Source organism: Marasmius oreades, chromosome 7 (assembly GCF_018924745.1).
Source record: "Marasmius oreades isolate 03SP1 chromosome 7, whole genome shotgun sequence".
Lineage (NCBI taxonomy): Eukaryota > Fungi > Basidiomycota > Agaricomycetes > Agaricales > Marasmiaceae > Marasmius > Marasmius oreades.
Genome location: NC_057329.1, coordinates 2,594,239 through 2,610,009, shown reverse-complemented (window position 1 = coordinate 2,610,009; position 15,771 = coordinate 2,594,239). Strand labels below are relative to the sequence as shown.

General features: G+C 48.1%; 5 protein-coding genes across 8 annotated transcripts; 2 read left to right on the top strand and 3 right to left on the bottom strand.

Annotated features, from left to right (window-relative positions):
* Positions 1–258: 258 nt before the first annotated feature.
* Positions 259–501, bottom strand: E1B28_011577 (uncharacterized protein; the record flags this gene model as incomplete). The annotated part of the gene is made up of 1 exon (XM_043156635.1): positions 259–501. One exon carries the CDS (start codon positions 499–501, stop codon positions 259–261), a length of 243 nt encoding a protein of 80 aa, XP_043006422.1.
* Positions 502–797: 296 nt separating this feature from the next.
* Positions 798–3,032, bottom strand: E1B28_011576 (uncharacterized protein). 3 transcript variants are annotated; one of them, XM_043156633.1, is made up of 9 exons: positions 2,648–3,032; positions 2,506–2,589; positions 2,428–2,457; positions 1,853–2,372; positions 1,686–1,796; positions 1,531–1,633; positions 1,395–1,472; positions 1,195–1,344; positions 798–1,141 (listed from the first exon to the last, which is right to left on the bottom strand). In XM_043156633.1, exons 1-9 carry the CDS (start codon positions 2,949–2,951, stop codon positions 1,109–1,111), a joined length of 1,413 nt encoding a protein of 470 aa, XP_043006420.1. In that variant the 5' UTR covers positions 2,952–3,032; the 3' UTR covers positions 798–1,108. The 3 variants fall into 3 exon arrangements, with proteins under 3 accessions (XP_043006420.1, XP_043006419.1, XP_043006421.1); XM_043156632.1 differs by having other exon boundaries at positions 1,202–1,344; XM_043156634.1 differs by having other exon boundaries at positions 798–1,477.
* Positions 3,033–3,048: 16 nt separating this feature from the next.
* Positions 3,049–6,737, top strand: E1B28_011575 (uncharacterized protein). Of its 2 annotated transcripts, XM_043156630.1 has the most exons (10): positions 3,049–3,613; positions 3,660–3,672; positions 3,737–3,959; positions 4,020–4,033; positions 4,092–4,147; positions 4,203–4,670; positions 4,721–5,429; positions 5,481–5,609; positions 5,659–5,734; positions 5,796–6,737. In XM_043156630.1, exons 1-10 carry the CDS (start codon positions 3,330–3,332, stop codon positions 6,584–6,586), a joined length of 2,763 nt encoding a protein of 920 aa, XP_043006417.1. In that variant the 5' UTR covers positions 3,049–3,329; the 3' UTR covers positions 6,587–6,737. The 2 variants fall into 2 exon arrangements, with proteins under 2 accessions (XP_043006417.1, XP_043006418.1); XM_043156631.1 differs by having other exon boundaries at positions 3,049–3,672; positions 4,200–4,670.
* Positions 6,738–8,075: 1,338 nt separating this feature from the next.
* On the top strand, positions 8,076–11,963 carry E1B28_011574 (uncharacterized protein). The gene is made up of 10 exons (XM_043156629.1): positions 8,076–8,589; positions 8,646–8,658; positions 8,712–8,922; positions 8,979–8,992; positions 9,046–9,095; positions 9,152–9,622; positions 9,680–10,379; positions 10,436–10,564; positions 10,620–10,695; positions 10,746–11,963. Exons 1-10 carry the CDS (start codon positions 8,279–8,281, stop codon positions 11,765–11,767), a joined length of 2,997 nt encoding a protein of 998 aa, XP_043006416.1. The 5' UTR covers positions 8,076–8,278; the 3' UTR covers positions 11,768–11,963.
* On the bottom strand, positions 11,964–14,995 carry E1B28_011573 (uncharacterized protein). Its single transcript, XM_043156628.1, has 3 exons — positions 14,647–14,995; positions 14,529–14,584; positions 11,964–14,470 (listed from the first exon to the last, which is right to left on the bottom strand). Exons 1-3 carry the CDS (start codon positions 14,797–14,799, stop codon positions 12,367–12,369), a joined length of 2,313 nt encoding a protein of 770 aa, XP_043006415.1. The 5' UTR covers positions 14,800–14,995; the 3' UTR covers positions 11,964–12,366.
* Between the last annotated feature and the right edge of the window lie 776 nt (positions 14,996–15,771).

The following is a 15,771-nucleotide window of genomic DNA, read 5'->3' as shown; positions in this document are numbered from 1 at the left end:
TCATAAGTTGCATCACAATTCAACCCATAGTCATGCAAAAGGCACTTGAGCACCACGAGGAATATCCAATATCCAAGGTTTCGGGGTAGTGATACACATTATGCGTGGATAGTAAAAACTGTAATCCGTCTCGACCCGTCTAAATATCGTCGGTATAGGTATCGAAATCGATTTCTGGAAGATTTGGGAAAGAGATGATAAGCACGTTGAAACTGGAGTTCTACAAAGAAATAAGCCCACGTACTACTCCCGACGATATCATGCAGGAATGAGAAGGTCACCCCATGTCCTTACAACAACAATTCCTGCAAGAAAAGCCCCAACACCCGTAAAAACACTGATATTGCCTGGTAGCTTCTCGGGCGCGTAAATTTCCTCGCGAAGGAAACGAGAGAAAGTGGATTCGTCGGGGTCCGTAATCTGCCTCCGAGAAGGGTGTAACGCAGCGTTCTTTGGAACGTATGCGGGGCCAGAGCCTGGTGGTGCTGAGCGGCGAGCCATTTTTAGGCAGGGAGTTGGCAATATTGGAGAAAAAAGGTGACACGCGTGACGCAACAGCCAAAGTACGTATGTACCTTATTCAGGAAGGTCATTCCCATCACGTTCAGTGATTTAGCATGGCCCGACTCTTCCGTAACGTAACACTCTCAACGCTTTCAATGCAGTCAACCGGAAACCGAGGTGGCTGTCGATTGCAAGGGAAGAAGCTGGGCTTGCCACGTAGATAGCTGTCTCAGAGCTGCTTTCGCCTCTTTTCGTCCACAAACGATTTCCACTTCGATCAGACTCGATGAATCTCCGGCCGCGAAAGACATGAATAAACGATTATTGATAAACATTGATTGGCACATTGGATTAGTTCTGTTCCCTATCCACTTTCCCGGCAACGAAGTCACACCTCTTTCTCTCTTCCTCGTCCTCAAACTCCGCATAACTCCCACTCTTCTTGACAGTTCCTTGATGCAACACAATCTGCTTTGACTTGTCATTCGAGCTGTACCTTGGCCATTCCGGCGAGCCAGCGAGCCTGTATGTGTTTGGATTGTAGCCGCGAACAAACGATATCCAATAAGCGATGAGTTCTTTCGAGAAGGCCAGCTCGGTTTTGTCAAGAGGTGTAAATGTTGCTGTACCATTGTTGCTGTAGTAAGTTGGAGAATCAGCGGCCATCCCAGCTTGAAATAAAGAACCAACCGTGCACCCTGTCTTTGTACCGTTGAACATCATCCAGCTTTCAGCGGAGTGAGCTACGACGCGACTTCCGAGCACGGGATTTGGTTGGTCGTAGCGGTATGCCCATACAGGAGTGTTGACTTTGTTATAGGCTCGGGCCATCAGTGACCGCTGGAATAGTTCGAAAAACGTGTGAGTAATTCAAAAGAGCGGAGGCTTACTGCACAGATGAAAACGGATTCTCCTGTTATTACCCTGAACTGTTGAGAAAACGAGTCGAAGTGTTCCGGGGGATAGAACTGGACTAAGGAAGATAAGATAATCGCCAAGGTAGTCGATGGAAGATTGAGGGTGCACCTTAAGGAATTGGGCGATGTCGCCATCAGACAAGCTTGGATAAAGCCATCGTAATCCTCCTTCAATGTCTCTTTCTGGGAGGGAAGTTTCGTTCGACGTAGCTCTGGTTGAGCTATATTAAAGCTATGAGGGAGCGACCATGACATGAAACGCACCCGACCATCAAAGGTACCCCCATGAAATCGCCGTTCAGAAGTAAACGTGTGGGGTATTCTTTTATCACCTTCCCATCTACGACAGGTCGGAAGAATCGGTATGACGAGGTACTGAAGATTAGGCGGTGAGATAAGCACTATTCACAAGCGGGCAAGTTGACCCTCACAAAACAGTGGACCTCTCCGCTAAATCCTGCGCCCTTGCCAGAACGCGAACATCCGTCTTTTTCAGGCAATCTATCCGTTTCGACAAATCTACAACTCCGCACCCTGCCTGAAAGGCGAAGAAGTCGAACAGAGATTCTTGCTGTTCGACCTTTGGGACCGGTACTCGATATACACTCTGTGCGATTGCCGCTGAGAACAGTCTTTCATTCCAGGAACTTTCACGGACTAGATGCAGAAGAACTGAGCTTCCGCCAGCGCTATGGCCGTTGATCGTTACTCTAGTAGGGTCACCACCGAAAGATCCGATGTTACGCTGAATCCACCGAAGAGCCTCTAATTGATCGAGAAAACCTGCGTTCAGGTCGAAGCTTGAGGTTAAGTTGGCACCCAAATTCGAGCTGGGTGGAGTAAGGAAACCAAATGCGCCAATGCGGTAGTAGACTGATATGATGATGACGTTCGGGCTCTGGTTTATCCAGTGATCGAAAGGAAAATTGCGCGGATTGCCAAATGTATACCCTGTAATGAAGCTTCGTCGAGTTTTGAGCCGCAGATAGGTTAAAAGCGCCCTCACCCCCTCCATGGAAAAATACGAGCACTGGTACTACAAAAGAGTCAACATTGGACCTCAATAAACTGAAGATTTACTCACAAGCTGAATCACGGGTTGCGTTCACCGGTTTATAGACATTCACCTTCAAACAATCCTCGCTTCCAGCACCTCCCCATAGGCCATCTGAAAAGATTCAAGAGGTTTACGTCTAATCAATATTCAGCCAAGATGAAGAACAGACCTCGACCACCCTGAATGCAGAAGTTTGGATACGAACTCACGTCCACCAGCTTGTTCTCCTTCTTCCCATCTTCCTCGTCTAGCGGTACTGGAGATTGGAAACGTCTTTCACCAGTAGGCGGTTCGGCGTAACGCAGACCTAGATATGCAATGGAATATTCTCCTATCCTATTAGAGGACGTATATCTTGCATATCCTAGATCGACGACGTTTTCTTGTGACGAGGGTGTTTTTTGAGAATCTCGTTGGAAAGGAAACAGAGTTGACAGAAATATTGGGAGTCTGAGCAGGTTGGTGAGCATCATTGTGAAGTTAAGGTAGTATCTTCAAATTGCCTGGCTTTGCATTATGCACGAGGCTAGCTAGCCTACAAGGCCGTTCACTTCAGACGCGATTTATAAGCGACAGCTTCTTCGGCAACGCTAGTACCCACCGCTCCTCCACGCGACCTTAAACAACAATATCTTTTCATGTCGCGGTTGCCGCGGTTACGTCCTCATATTTCGATACTGAAAAGCGATACCATTGGCTATCTACGCCTCTTATATGTTTACTCAGGGTATTTACGCGAAAGGAATAGTCCCACTGTCACTTCTCAACCCTGTACAAGAGGCTATGTATCTGGTTTCAGGTTCTGCCCACTTAGTTCTCTCTCGTGAACGAGCATCAAGTTCTATTCGCGAATGCGGCCTTACGACGAAGAGCCACCGATTCAGAGGTTGCAGGACGGTGTCGGTCCATCCGGGGTTGCAGGCAGTTCAAGTTCCGGAGCAGGTCCCTCGACTCGGACACGGGAGGACAAGCGGTCGCAGGATGTTGAGTACAGAGGAGAAAGATCACCCAATCATCAAGATCACAGACATAATAGAAGTTCCGGGAGACATCGCTCATCGCCGTATACTCCCCCTTCCCAACACAACAACCCTAGGGGTCCCTCAAGGCGAGCATTGCCGTGTTCAAATTGCAGGTAGGTGTTTCCGTGTGTCTGCTTATTCAGTTCTCAAGTGTTACAGGTATCGAAAGATAGTAGGTCCTTTCATAATCAATATATGATATTGGGGGGTGCAGAACATGACTGGGTCTATCGTAGAAATGCGACGGTGTTCGACCGGTATGCGGTCCGTGTTTTCAATATTTCAAACCTTGCGAGTATACCGAGGCTGGCCGCGAAAGAGCAAGGTGGAGGGCTCTTGGGAATACCGTTTCCAGAGGTGCGGCTCAATTGCGGCGGTACGAAAATTCAAATGCAGTCGTTAATGACCACAACACTACAAATTACGGGGAATGTAGCCAAACTTATAATGGCTCACGTGGTACGTTTCTTTCTCCGGCTCTAGCATGGGAAATAGGCTCTCAACTATTCAACTCTGTAGTGTATAATAACCGCGTAAGTGACTGGAAGTCGGCGAGTCAACCTCGATGGAAATACTCATATCCCTCTCAAGAGATTTGATAGGAGGTCGAATAGTAGTGCGGTCGTTCATGTGCATGTGCATGGAAGGTTCGTCGGTGCTTGATCTGTGCCAAGGTGAATAGTGAGGTCTTAGTGACAGTAGCGAATCTACATCCTCTTCATCGAGAAGCCCGACCTCAAGTTCGAGCACGCCCGCAACCCCTTCGTCACAAGGAACTGCTCTCAGCTCGACCCCTTTCGATTCGGCCGTAAAAGCAGGAGGTGGGTTGACCCGAAGTCAAAGTTACACGTCTCTCTTACTGGAGTATGGCCTTGGACATCCACTTTGGAAACCCATGCCAAGATGCACCCCAGAGGGAGAGTATATTGTCAATATTGGGGACGTAGGAATAATCTCAGACGGACTTCCTTTCAATGTACTTTTCAATATCACTCAACCTATAGACAGCGTCGCCAACAAGGATGGTATACCAGAGGGCGTTCACCCGCCTTGTACTTTGCATCCGCGGTGGTTAACTGTAATCGACAAGTATCATCAAGATGGCACGACATTCGTTCGACCCAAGGAGTCTATTTCATTCCAGAGCGTACAAGAACTGGACGCGTACAGGTTCGTGAGGTTCATTTTCACTTGCTTTTGCCTAATAATACATCAACCAGCGTACACACATTCACCCTAACCAATACACACGGTGCCCTCCTTATGCTTCCTAAGGGTGGAACCTTGAAAAATCTCGAACGAACGACAGAATTCCTCGGGCGCATACAAAATCATTGGCGCCAGTGGTATGAGTTCGCGGAGAGACAAGGCGATCTCGGGGGCAATCAAACCTTGTACGTTGTCACAGGCGTTGAATCATGCCAGACGTGGGCCATTGCAGCTTGGGATCGCGCCCCAGGAGATACCTCTGAGTCCCCGACTCTGAGGCTGGCAGTAAATCAGTCTCTTGAGACTTGCTCATGGGGCTACTCTACTGCACGCTGCGAGACGCAGTCCACGCCAATCAGTGGCTCATCAGAAAGTGGAGCTGTCCTCAAACAGACCGTCTTCGTTCGTGGCTTCTGGATAAACAGGCTCGGAGGGCCGATGAGGGGTATTTTCCCGCCATCTACGCAATTAGGAGGTCCGGGCGGTGGACTGGATGATGATAATTCAAGTGGGGGCGATGGAGGCTTCCATGGGCATCGTCTGTCTGGCCCTTCCTCCGTATCCAGTACCATCTTTCCTAGTTTCGGTTCAGGTCCAGCTTCTGGTGGGGGACCCTCCGAAGATGCAGCTACCCAAACGAATTCCGCATCCGCAGGCCTTGTTCATGGCCCCCTGGTTCAGAACCTCTTGGTTGACTGTCTAGCTCTTTCGGAAGATACGGTTCGTTTTTCGTGTTTCGGAGTGAAAATGAATAAGATTAACATACTATAGGTTTACCCTCCTTGCGAAGTTATCAACCGCTTCGCAGTTGAAGTTGTCTCTAGAATCAATGCGAAAGTACTGAATACTGAATACATCGTTGTCTCGCATGACAATGACTGGATTAGTGTCCTACAAGAGGTAGGGTTATGACGCCTGCACAGACGACCACTGATCAAATATCTTGTAGTCTGACGATAGTTTCCCCAGCAAGGTCGAAGTTATCAGACGGATATGTAAAACGTTCAAGTTTGTTGTGGATAACGGTATGGACATTCATATTTCTCCGTAGCTCCGATGAGAAACTGACCCAGATATGTTGTGCAGGCACAATATATACAGAAGAGCTGATGAATGACGACCTTGAACTCGTTCAACAAAGCTCGGTAACTGAACATATTGTAATACCCGTATTGGTCGAATTTCGAGAAGCAGACCTCACCACGGTCCAGCAAGAAGTAGAGCGATCAGTGGCAATGATCTCGAGTCCCGTTCGCGCCCCGACTGACGTTCATCATGACGAGAAGGAATTTCATAATCACCACGACGAGCATCCACCACCTGCTCAACAGCCATCCCCTGTCTATACTCGCCCTTGCTCATTCTGTCGAACACGGAAAATACGATGTAATCTGGAGGTCGAGCTTGGTACCAGTTTATGCGGACAATGTTTCAGAAGAGGTGCCAAGAGGTGTGATCTTTTGAGGGTCAACGCGGAGGGGAAAGACTCCGATCCAGCTTCTACCAACATGTTTTCCGATTCCGACGATGCGTTGATTAGTGGACCAGAAAACTTACCTCCTCGAAACAGCAAAAGGGCCTTGCCGATTCCGCGACGATCTAGGAAACAAGGGAGACCTTCACCCAAGCCCAGGCTCAAAGGGGGGACAATAGCGAAGGTTTCGAAAAGTGGAGTAGAGGGCTCGCCTCCTCCAGAGGAGCTCATTGATTTAGCTACTGCGCCCGTGGTCCAACCGTCTTCCTCCCAGAGTCAGCGACATGTGTACCGTCGCGCTCGCACTCACTCGATTACATCCCCATCACCGTCGTTCACGGCTCTACCTCATCGTGTTGGTTCTTCACGCTCACCGAGTCCTTGTATGAGTAGTTACTACTAATCCCTTGGTTGAATACATGTAGAATATGGATGCTTTCCGAACGGTATTTGAACGCTCCTGAATATGTATCTAGGTCAAAATTGTACGGTTCAAACTGTCTGCTGTTCTTTAGCTCGTTCTGATTCAATGTCCTGTCTTTTTTGTTTCTGCACGGCATTCTGTGTGTCCCACCCTAGGTATCCTCTTTCCCACTCGATCAGTGAACCCATAGGACTGCAATAACTCATACTTCCCAGCAGCCAGGTAATGACGGCGAAGAGTTGGTAGAACTGGTGTTAGCGACGTCGCCGTATCAGCTTGAGCGTAAGCACGATCATGAATTCACAAAATGTAGGAATCATTGGAGGCCTGAGAATAATGGTGAAAGCGTGCATTGCTGTAGAAGAATGTGAGGATCAAGAATCGGGTGTATTGGAGCGAATAAATTGTGAAACAAGAATGTGCTATGCTAACGGCGCAGAATAGGAGGGGGTCAATACCCAAAAAGAGGTATTATTTTGGCCGACCCTCCGATCCTAGCGTACCGAAAATGACCCAAATTGAGCACCACCCCCGATCCCGGGTGTGCGTAAATTGCCTCGTCGGTAGGTAAGTCCGATCCGTATGTACACAAAATTGGCTCACCTGGGTTGTCCTGGTACTCTGTAGGCTTTGTTTTTTTTGGCATGTCGTATACCCTAAAAATTAGTATAATATTCAGGTAGCGTAGGCGTGATGTTGTATCGGTTATGTACAAAAAATGGACCAAATTTTCCCTACCCGATCCATATGTACCGAAAACCCACCCAAATTAACCAAAAAGTATGTACTAGCCAAAATTAGGTGCCAACGGATCGGAAATGCTACTATCATTGTAGGTGTTTTCAAATTTTTAGAGATGCACTTCGGACTTGTATTTTCTATGGATATGTCTCCTTCGGCTTAATATCAGACTCTCAGTATCTCTACTAGCTAAATCTGAAATTTGGAGTGTTTTTATTGAGTGGACGGAGCTCTGAAAAACGGGGTGTTTTCAAATATCAGTCACATAATGTCACGTTGCCGAAGAGCAGCCGATAGCCATTCCTGCGTCCGGGTGTATACGACCAAATTGTAACTCCGACTGATTGATAGCAGATGTGTCACGCTTCACTCGATATCTTCTTTCGACATCTTTCTCCACCTGCGTACATGAGCGGTATCATCTTAAATCGAAGTTTTGATATCCTAGTATCACACCAAGGTGAAATATCTGGTACCGAGAAGATATTCGTGGTGTGTGCCTGGGAAATAACCTCATTTGTGAGGTTTTTACGTGATTCACCGAAAACATTGACCTTTTTAAAGATAAAAACACTGTATTGAAAAAATAGTAGCTATGTATATCTATAGAAAAATACCATAGGAACTCATTCTGTTGAAGACCGAGACCATGCAAAGTGTGGAGGAAGGGAGGAAAGTGGATTTGAAAACACCTACCCACTTGAAAACACAGGGTCAACGATAGTACCCGTAGGCAGGCATCAGTAAGTGCCAACTTGTTCTCATGTTCGGTCCGTTTTTGAATCGCTCCAAAGTCGTCAGTCTAGGTTACATCCACTTTCCCTGTTATGGACTGTCATCGCTTCCCACTGTCATTCGATAACTGCTCGAGAGGCCATGTCACTGCTATGTCCTTCTAGCGCACGCTTGGTTTCTTCAGAGTAAACCAGCATGGACTTTGGACCTTCGCAATTCCAGGAACAACCTCCCACAATCACTGAATTTGACATTCTCTTTGAGCCGTCAGATTTTGCAGGAAGTTCGGGCTCAACTGCAGGATCCTCCGGGGACTTTGGGCAGTTGCGAGATGGTGGACATTGGGTGGGAGGATCGAATGGTCTTCAACAACGCAGGCACAGCAGAAATCAACACTATGGGAGTAATCGCATGTCGCCTTACACCCAGCCACCCAGTTTTCAATTCAACAATACTAGTGGCCCTTCAAGGCGACAATGGAATTGGAAAGTATGTTCGACTTGCAGGTGCATATTTTTCTCTCTTTTTCTCCCTTTTCCTTCAGTCGTTGACCAGTCGTTAGGTACCAGAGCATTGTACGTCTCGTCCGGTGTTCTCGAGTTAGACCTCTTGACCAGGTCAATAACAGAAATGTGATGGTTCACAACCCAGGTGTGGTCCCTGCCAGCGAAATTACATAGACAATTGCGATTACACCGATTCTTCCCGAAACTTGAGGGCGGATACTGATTTTCGACCGGAAGAGGGTTCGCGGGAATACAGCAATGCACAAGCACTTTCGAGCGACTACGACACGACGAACTACGGGGAAGGTAGTCACACCTATAATGGCTCGCGTGGTACGTCCTCTCCTTGTCCCCTTTGTGAGACACGTTCTTAAAGATGTTATGTATAGTGTACAATAACCGCGTAAGTGGGCGGAAGTCGGAGGTCTGACCTCAACTAATTTACAACCTCTGTAGAAATTCGACCGATCAAGTAGTACGGTGGTTCATGTACACGTACATGAAAGGTGCGTTGCCTTACTTGGCCATGCAAAGGCGGTCAATGAAGTTTTAATGGCAATAGCGGATCCACATCCACATCCTCAAGAAGCCCAAGTTCAAGCTCGAACGTGGCTGTTACTCCATCGACTTCGCAAGGAACTGGTTCTGATTCTGCCATCTCTGACCGGGGCCCAAAACCAGGCAGAGAGTTGACACGAAGCGAACAATATGCATCACTCTTACTGGGATGCGGTATCGGGTATCCACTTTGGAAACCTATCCCACGACGCACTACAGAGGCAGAATATGTCGTCAGCATTGGGGACGTAGGAGTTATTTCAGACGGACTTCCTTTCAACACTCTATTCAATATTACACAGCCCTCGGACAGCTTAGCCAACAAAGATGGTATACCGGAAGGCGTCCACCCACCATGCATTTTACATCCGCGGTGGTTGACTGTGATTGATAGGTATCACCAGGAATGGACAACATTGATTTGTCCCAAAAATTCCGTCTCATGCCAGACCGTACAGAAATTGGATGGCTCCAGGTTTGTTGGATGGTAGCGTTTACCATTATCAATCGCTAATCCATCGTTATCACTTAGGGTGTACAATTACACATTGTCTGATAAACAAGGTGCTCTTCTGGGCCTTCCTAAAGGCGGTGTGTTGAAGAATCTCGAACGGAAAGGCGAATTCAAAGAGCGAATACAAAAGCATTGGCGTCAGTGGTATGACTTTTCGGAGAGGCAAGGATACCTTGAGGAGCATCAAGCTTTATACGTCGTTACAGGCGTCGAGCAATGCTCAACTTGGGCGATAGCCGCGTGGGATCATGCCCCAGGAGATCGGTCGGACTCTGTTTCTTTGAAGTTCGCTGTGGATGAATCTAATGGGAGTTGCTCATGGATTCATTCCACTGCACGTTGCGAGTCGCAATCTTCCGCAAAAGTTGACCCCACAGGAGGCGACGATGCCGCTAAACAGACTGTTTTTGTTCGAGGTTTTTGGATAAACAAGTTCAGTGGCCGGATGAGCAGCTCTGCACCGTCAATGATGCGGCTCGGAGGACTGGATAGTGGGCAGGATGATGATAATCACTTTGGGGGTAATGGAGGCCCTGTCAATGGTTCTTCATCCAGCTTTTTGTCTATGTCAACCTTTGGTTCAGGTTCAGGTTCAGCTTCCAGTCACAAGGGAGGATGTTCTGACGATTCAGCTCCGCACACGGAGACCTCCGACTTTGTACATGAGCCGCAGGTTCAGAGTCTTTCTGTTGATTTGCAGGATTTTTTCAATTTCACCGTACGTTCTCTTTTACTGAAGTTGCTTCAGACTGTTTCTGACAAGCTTGACATTAGGGTGAAAGCCCATGTGAAATCATCAACCACTTTGCTTTTGCAGTGGTATCTAGAATCCAACCAGCGGTGCTGAACACAGATTACATCATCTTTTCGCATGACGATGACTGGATTGGTATCATGCAGGAGGTGAACCTCAAATCTTACTGCTTTCTTGTTATCCAGCTCAGGAGTTTGTCTGTAGCTAGACGACGGCTTTCCGGCGAAGCTTGAAATCATCAAACGGATCTGTTGCGAGTTCAAGTTCGTCGTTGAGGATGGTGTGTTCCTTTCGAGTTTCTCAGCTCGAGTTGACTGAGATGTTTTACAGGAGCGATATATACCACCAAACTGATGGACCACGACATCAAACTCGTTCGCCAGGGTCTGATCCCTGTACAGGCTCCAGGCAGTGATTTATCCGTAATTCTTGAGTTCCGAGAAACACAACGTGTGCCGGAAGAATCAGGACAACCACTGGCAATGACCTGGAGCTGCGCTCCTACTCTTCATCCTGCCAGTACCCAAGATGAAGGGGTTCTTCACCACGAATTTCCACACCAAAACAACCCTGGATCGGAGGCGCATGGGGACGCCAGAAGCGGTTCATCATCGCTGCTCCCTAATAATCCTGTTGCTAGTAAACGCCCTCCGAGAAATATACCTCCAGAAAGCGCACACCACCATTTCATTCCTGCAATGTATCATAATCCAAATGACATGGATCACGGCCTTGGAACAACTTTCGAATCCCCCGAGGTGGATTGGAATCATCTCCTGAAGAATTATCAAGATACCCTTGGACCTGGACCAGGCTCAGATTCCACTCGCTTTTTCTCTGGTTTAAGCTCGGATCTTCTTCATCCTAGTCCAGGTTCCACTCTAATTGATTCTAGTCCATATTCGGACCTCACTCTCTTTGACCCTAGTCCAAGCCTGGATCACAGTCCCCTTTACCCCGAACTCAGCGTTCAGTCTGACGAACCATTGTTTGAACCCGCATCGCCCAAAAGCATCTCGTCCGTAACGGCGGCTCCCGTTACCAGTTGGACTCCTCGCAACCTCACCACTCCCGAGCTTGTCCCTTTAGATGCTCCCACTCAACGAAGGCGGTCTGCAACTCGTTTGGGTGCAAAGAAGCAAGTCCCAGTCATGTTCGTCCACAAGGGGAAAGTGACTGGTGGTACACTCAATGTCAAGGATGGCAAGTTGGAGGGTGATGGAGACTTGCCGCCGTTAAATTCAGATGCGACCGAAGAGGAACAGATCGAATACAAGCGTCGTCAAAACACTGCTGCAGCACGGAAATCGCGGAAGCGTAAGCTCGAATATGTGCCGAGAGGAGGAAGCTGAGCGCCAGGTCGAAGTCCTGAGCGGCATCCTGAAAGGTGCTGGAGCCAATGTCTGTTCAAGCCCTAGATAAATCCAAGTTGTAGAAGAGGTTTATTCCGTAATTTATCCTGGCACACCCGTGCATTTACCTTGGGGGGGGGAGGGAGATTGATGCAAGGATGGTTGTTTCTCACAGCTATACGCCTCCGACACCCAGCTTCAGTACTTCGTGTAGTAGAGTGCAAATTTACGAAAACGATGTGTACGTACAATGATAACAAGGTTGCAAACGATATGATACCCCATAAGCATAAGTAATATACAATTACGATGTAGTCCACAGTCGAAGGGAGGAATGCAGTAAGTAGGGAAAATATGAACACAGCAAACGAAAATGCAGGCGTTTAGAAATTTGGAATATGGTAGATGCAGATATGTCCGAGATCGAGATGTGAATGCAGTGGAAATCATAAAAAGGTGCTAGAAGATGGGGTTTCTATTGAACAACCAAAAGAAATTCCAGGAAATGATATGAAACAAAGGGAGGGGTGACATGAATGTGGAACTGAGGCGGAGGTCCACGAAGAGAGAAATTACCAACAAGGCCGTAGGATGTTCCTTTACCACCTTCCGAATATCCTTTTCGACAACTTCCTCCTCAACCTCCTCCCAACAGGTAACCCCGATTCTGAAACGGGCAGCTTATCCACCCCTCCCGACTCTAAATTCGACTCTACAAAGCTAACACGACTACGACCTCCCGGTGCCCGACTCGTGAGGGAGTCAATGGTTGATACAGGTCGAGACTGAGTCTTGGGTGACATCGACTTTTGCGATTCTACACTCGACTTCTCAGCCAGTTGACCTCGAGGAACATCGAGAACCAACGACGGTCGAGGCATAAGTATCCCATGTCCAATCTGCTTCGACGGACTAGAATGTCTATCACCTAAACCTTTCCCAAAACGCCGCAGGACTCTCGGTGTTTTCTCATGCGCAGCCAAAGCTGAAGCCGTTAGATTCGGGCTGGATGCGGAAGCCAAAGTCAAACTGAAACCGACGTCGACCTCTCCTCGTTCCTTATCGAACCGGTTAAACAGATCTCGAGCATATGTGGGAATCTCAAATTCGATATTGGGATCATCCATTGAGATTTCTGGTGGTAAGAGGTGGTGTCGGAATATTAATGCGGTTCCAGTGTCAGGGGAAGTTGGGGGGTCGTCCGAGTCGTCTGCACCATCGTCCATGTCAGAAATCGAACTCGTACTTGAGCTTAACTCGTCTAGGTCTAGGTTCCTTCCGCGTTCAATGTCGCTGTGGCGTCCGAGTTCGGATACACCAGCACCCATGACGACACCTTCATCCTCGTCTTCCACGACGGATGTCAATAAGGGTGCCATTCCATCGGTAAGTGTCGACCTCCGGAAACTCTCGCATTCCCGAGCACTTATTGGTTTCTCTCCCTCCCCTTCCAGTTCTACTTCGCATTTGCGGCTTGTCACCGGTCGTACACCTAACACAGCAACACCCTTCGCAAATCCCTTCATCGCCTCCACGAACGTCTCTTCAACTGACAATCTCCGAAGCTTCATCGGTTCCACATTGTTCATCGTCATCCTCCTTGGTCGCGTACCAGCAGTAACGACAGGGACAAACGGCTGGCCATGGCGACAGTCAGAGTGACGACGGTAGTGATTACCCTGATGCCCTGCACCAGCAGGGAACGCGGCCCTCGTAGTGGACGTCGTCTCTGAAAGGAACCTCCGCAAATTCCGATCCATTCGGGATTTCTCGATGGCTTGACTATGCGCTTGACTTGGTTCGCATACCTTTGGATCCACCGAAATGGAAGACGAAAGCACTTTCAACCTCTCCTCCAACCTCTTCCTCCCCCCTTCCAGCGCCTCCAACCGTTTCCCGATCCTCCACCTCTCATTCCTTCTCTCCCTATATTCATCTAAATCCACTTCATTCCCCTCTTTCATCATCTCTTTCAAAGGTTCGAGTAACACACGTTCCTCATTGATGCGTTCGTCAACCGCTGCTATAGCCTTTTTCAATCCGCCTATTTCGCGTTGTCGGATGTAGGTCGGAGAATGAAGGCGGGTTTGGAGGAGGAGCAGCTGGGAAAGGCTTGTTGAGAGTGAGGCTTCTGCAAGTGTATAGCGACGTTGACGTTTAGACATGGTCGTTGTCGTTGTCATAGGCACTGACATGTCATCGTGAATGTGATGGGACCGTGGAAGGTTGGGAGGTGGTAAGAAAGCAGTGAGGGGTGGAAGTTGAGTCTGTTTTGAGTTATATTTCGGAATTGAGGAGGAGCGGAAGGGAGAGTTTGATGGAACACCAGACGGAAATTTAGAAGAGTTGGAACGTAGATGTGATATGGGTATGTGTGGTAAGGAAACAGCTACAGATTGGTAGTCCGATTCTGCGACCGTCGGAGTCAACGAAAACGAGTGAGACATTGCACGAGATGAAACAGAGGTTCTGGGCATTTGTGGAGAACGAGGGTTGGAGAAAGACGACGGAACAGAGTATGGTTGGAGGGTGGTTCGAATGTGAGATGAAGGTGGCGATGAGCCCGCTGATTGATGTAGAATACGAGGACCACTGAAATCGGTGTAGCTCGCGCTGCCACTGCCAGTGGCAGGAGTGGTGACACCGGTATCGCTGAAGTTGGTCTGGGTAGGTACTCCGAACGTGTAGGTAGGGTCTGGGGTGCTACAGGATGTTCTGCGTCAGCTGGGAATTTGTTTGAAACTTATTCATTGACACGTACTATGAAGACGATCTGACCGGTGGGTAAGGTGAGAAACCCACCGAATTCGTTCGTTCCTTCAGTCCCGAAGAGGAGTAATTTAGAAACTGTGTATAACTAGAGGAAGACTAATCCACACCTGAAAAGCTTGAGATTGAGGCCGCCATCCCATCGCGCTCTGAACGTTTATCGTGAGATTCGAACAGCGTTTACGACGTAGACGATTCCAGGTCGCGCTAGCGCCGGTACTGCCTCGGTTGACGTCAGGGTCGCCGGATACGGTTTCCGCCATGTCAGCAAAGCCAAAAGTTTCAGATAGAGAGGATATGGATGGTAGAAAGGAAAGATAGTAATGGTGGCAGCCTTTCAAAAGTCGAAGTCATGGAAAACAAGTCGTCGTTACGGGTAAGCCCCAAATCACTGTAACCGGTAACCGTACGCAGGACTCGACAGCCAACACGCCCAAGTCAAAGCATATCACGTGCTCGCCATCCAGGCGGACTTTGAATTATTTTTGAAATTTTTTTGAACGAAGTTCGGTCTGCTCGTCCATCTCACCTCCATCTTGCGTTTTGTTATTTCTTCAAGACAATAGGGTCGTATCATCATGGACGGATCATCGACTTCTGCATATCCGGTGAGCTCTATCTTATTTTCACGTTTGATATTCTTCCCCTTCCTCTCATCCTACAAATGACGATCCTTCACCGAATGCAATTAGGAAGTGCCGTCCGAAACATTTTTATGTCTCTGTCGAAACCCGGTTCTCTGATTTATCCGCTCTCACCTTGATGTGTTTTTCTTGTTGGTGTTTTGCTGACTCGTGTTTCAGTACTTGGCCGTACTTCCATGTAAGAAAAGGATCGTTCAATCATATGGAGATGCTCCAAGACTTGGAGTAACTGCATGCTCACACATGGATAAATAGAACATGGCTCTTTCGTTGGGATGCAAATATACTCTAGTCTCAAGTACGGCTAAATTGTTGAATGGCCACCCGTCCGAATGTCGTGTGCCATAGGAAGTTCGCACTTCCCAACCAGTTCACTGAAAGCAGTTTGCTAATTTGAGCCGTTATTATGGCAAGTCATCATGACCCCAAAACTGTGCTATGACGATGATTTGTTGTTGAAACCTTAAGATTGTATTTACTGAGAATATTCTAGTAAACATGTCCCCTGACGTTCTGTGTTCCCCGTCACCGGCAAACACAAAACTGCCGCCGATCTTGAATCGAAAGCTTGTTAAAGCACCAAAGACCCCC

Bases quoted from the DNA above. Each gene is read 5' to 3' on its own strand.
- E1B28_011576 (XM_043156632.1), bottom strand. From the start codon at position 2,951: ATGATGCTCACCAACCTGCTCAGACTCCCAATATTTCTGTCAACTCTG. The intron at 2,458-2,505 runs GTGAGTAAATCT...ACTCTTTTGTAG, and splicing joins CGCAACCCGTGATTCAGCTT to TACCAGTGCTCGTATTTTTC. The intron at 1,473-1,530 runs GTGCACCCTCAA...TCCTTAGTCCAG, and splicing joins ACATCGCCCAATTCCTTAAG to TTCTATCCCCCGGAACACTT.
- E1B28_011575 (XM_043156631.1), top strand. From the start codon at position 3,193: ATGTTTACTCAGGGTATTTACGCGAAAGGAATAGTCCCACTGTCACTT. The intron at 4,671-4,720 runs GTTCGTGAGGTT...TACATCAACCAG, and splicing joins CAAGAACTGGACGCGTACAG to CGTACACACATTCACCCTAA. The intron at 5,735-5,795 runs GTATGGACATTC...TATGTTGTGCAG, and splicing joins CAAGTTTGTTGTGGATAACG to GCACAATATATACAGAAGAG.
- E1B28_011574 (XM_043156629.1), top strand. From the start codon at position 8,279: ATGGACTTTGGACCTTCGCAATTCCAGGAACAACCTCCCACAATCACT. The intron at 9,623-9,679 runs GTTTGTTGGATG...GTTATCACTTAG, and splicing joins CAGAAATTGGATGGCTCCAG to GGTGTACAATTACACATTGT. The intron at 10,380-10,435 runs GTACGTTCTCTT...GCTTGACATTAG, and splicing joins AGGATTTTTTCAATTTCACC to GGTGAAAGCCCATGTGAAAT.
- E1B28_011573 (XM_043156628.1), bottom strand. From the start codon at position 14,799: ATGGCGGAAACCGTATCCGGCGACCCTGACGTCAACCGAGGCAGTACC. The intron at 14,585-14,646 runs GTGTGGATTAGT...TCGGGACTGAAG, and splicing joins CTCAATCTCAAGCTTTTCAG to GAACGAACGAATTCGGTGGG. The intron at 14,471-14,528 runs GTACGTGTCAAT...AACATCCTGTAG, and splicing joins CCGGTCAGATCGTCTTCATA to CACCCCAGACCCTACCTACA.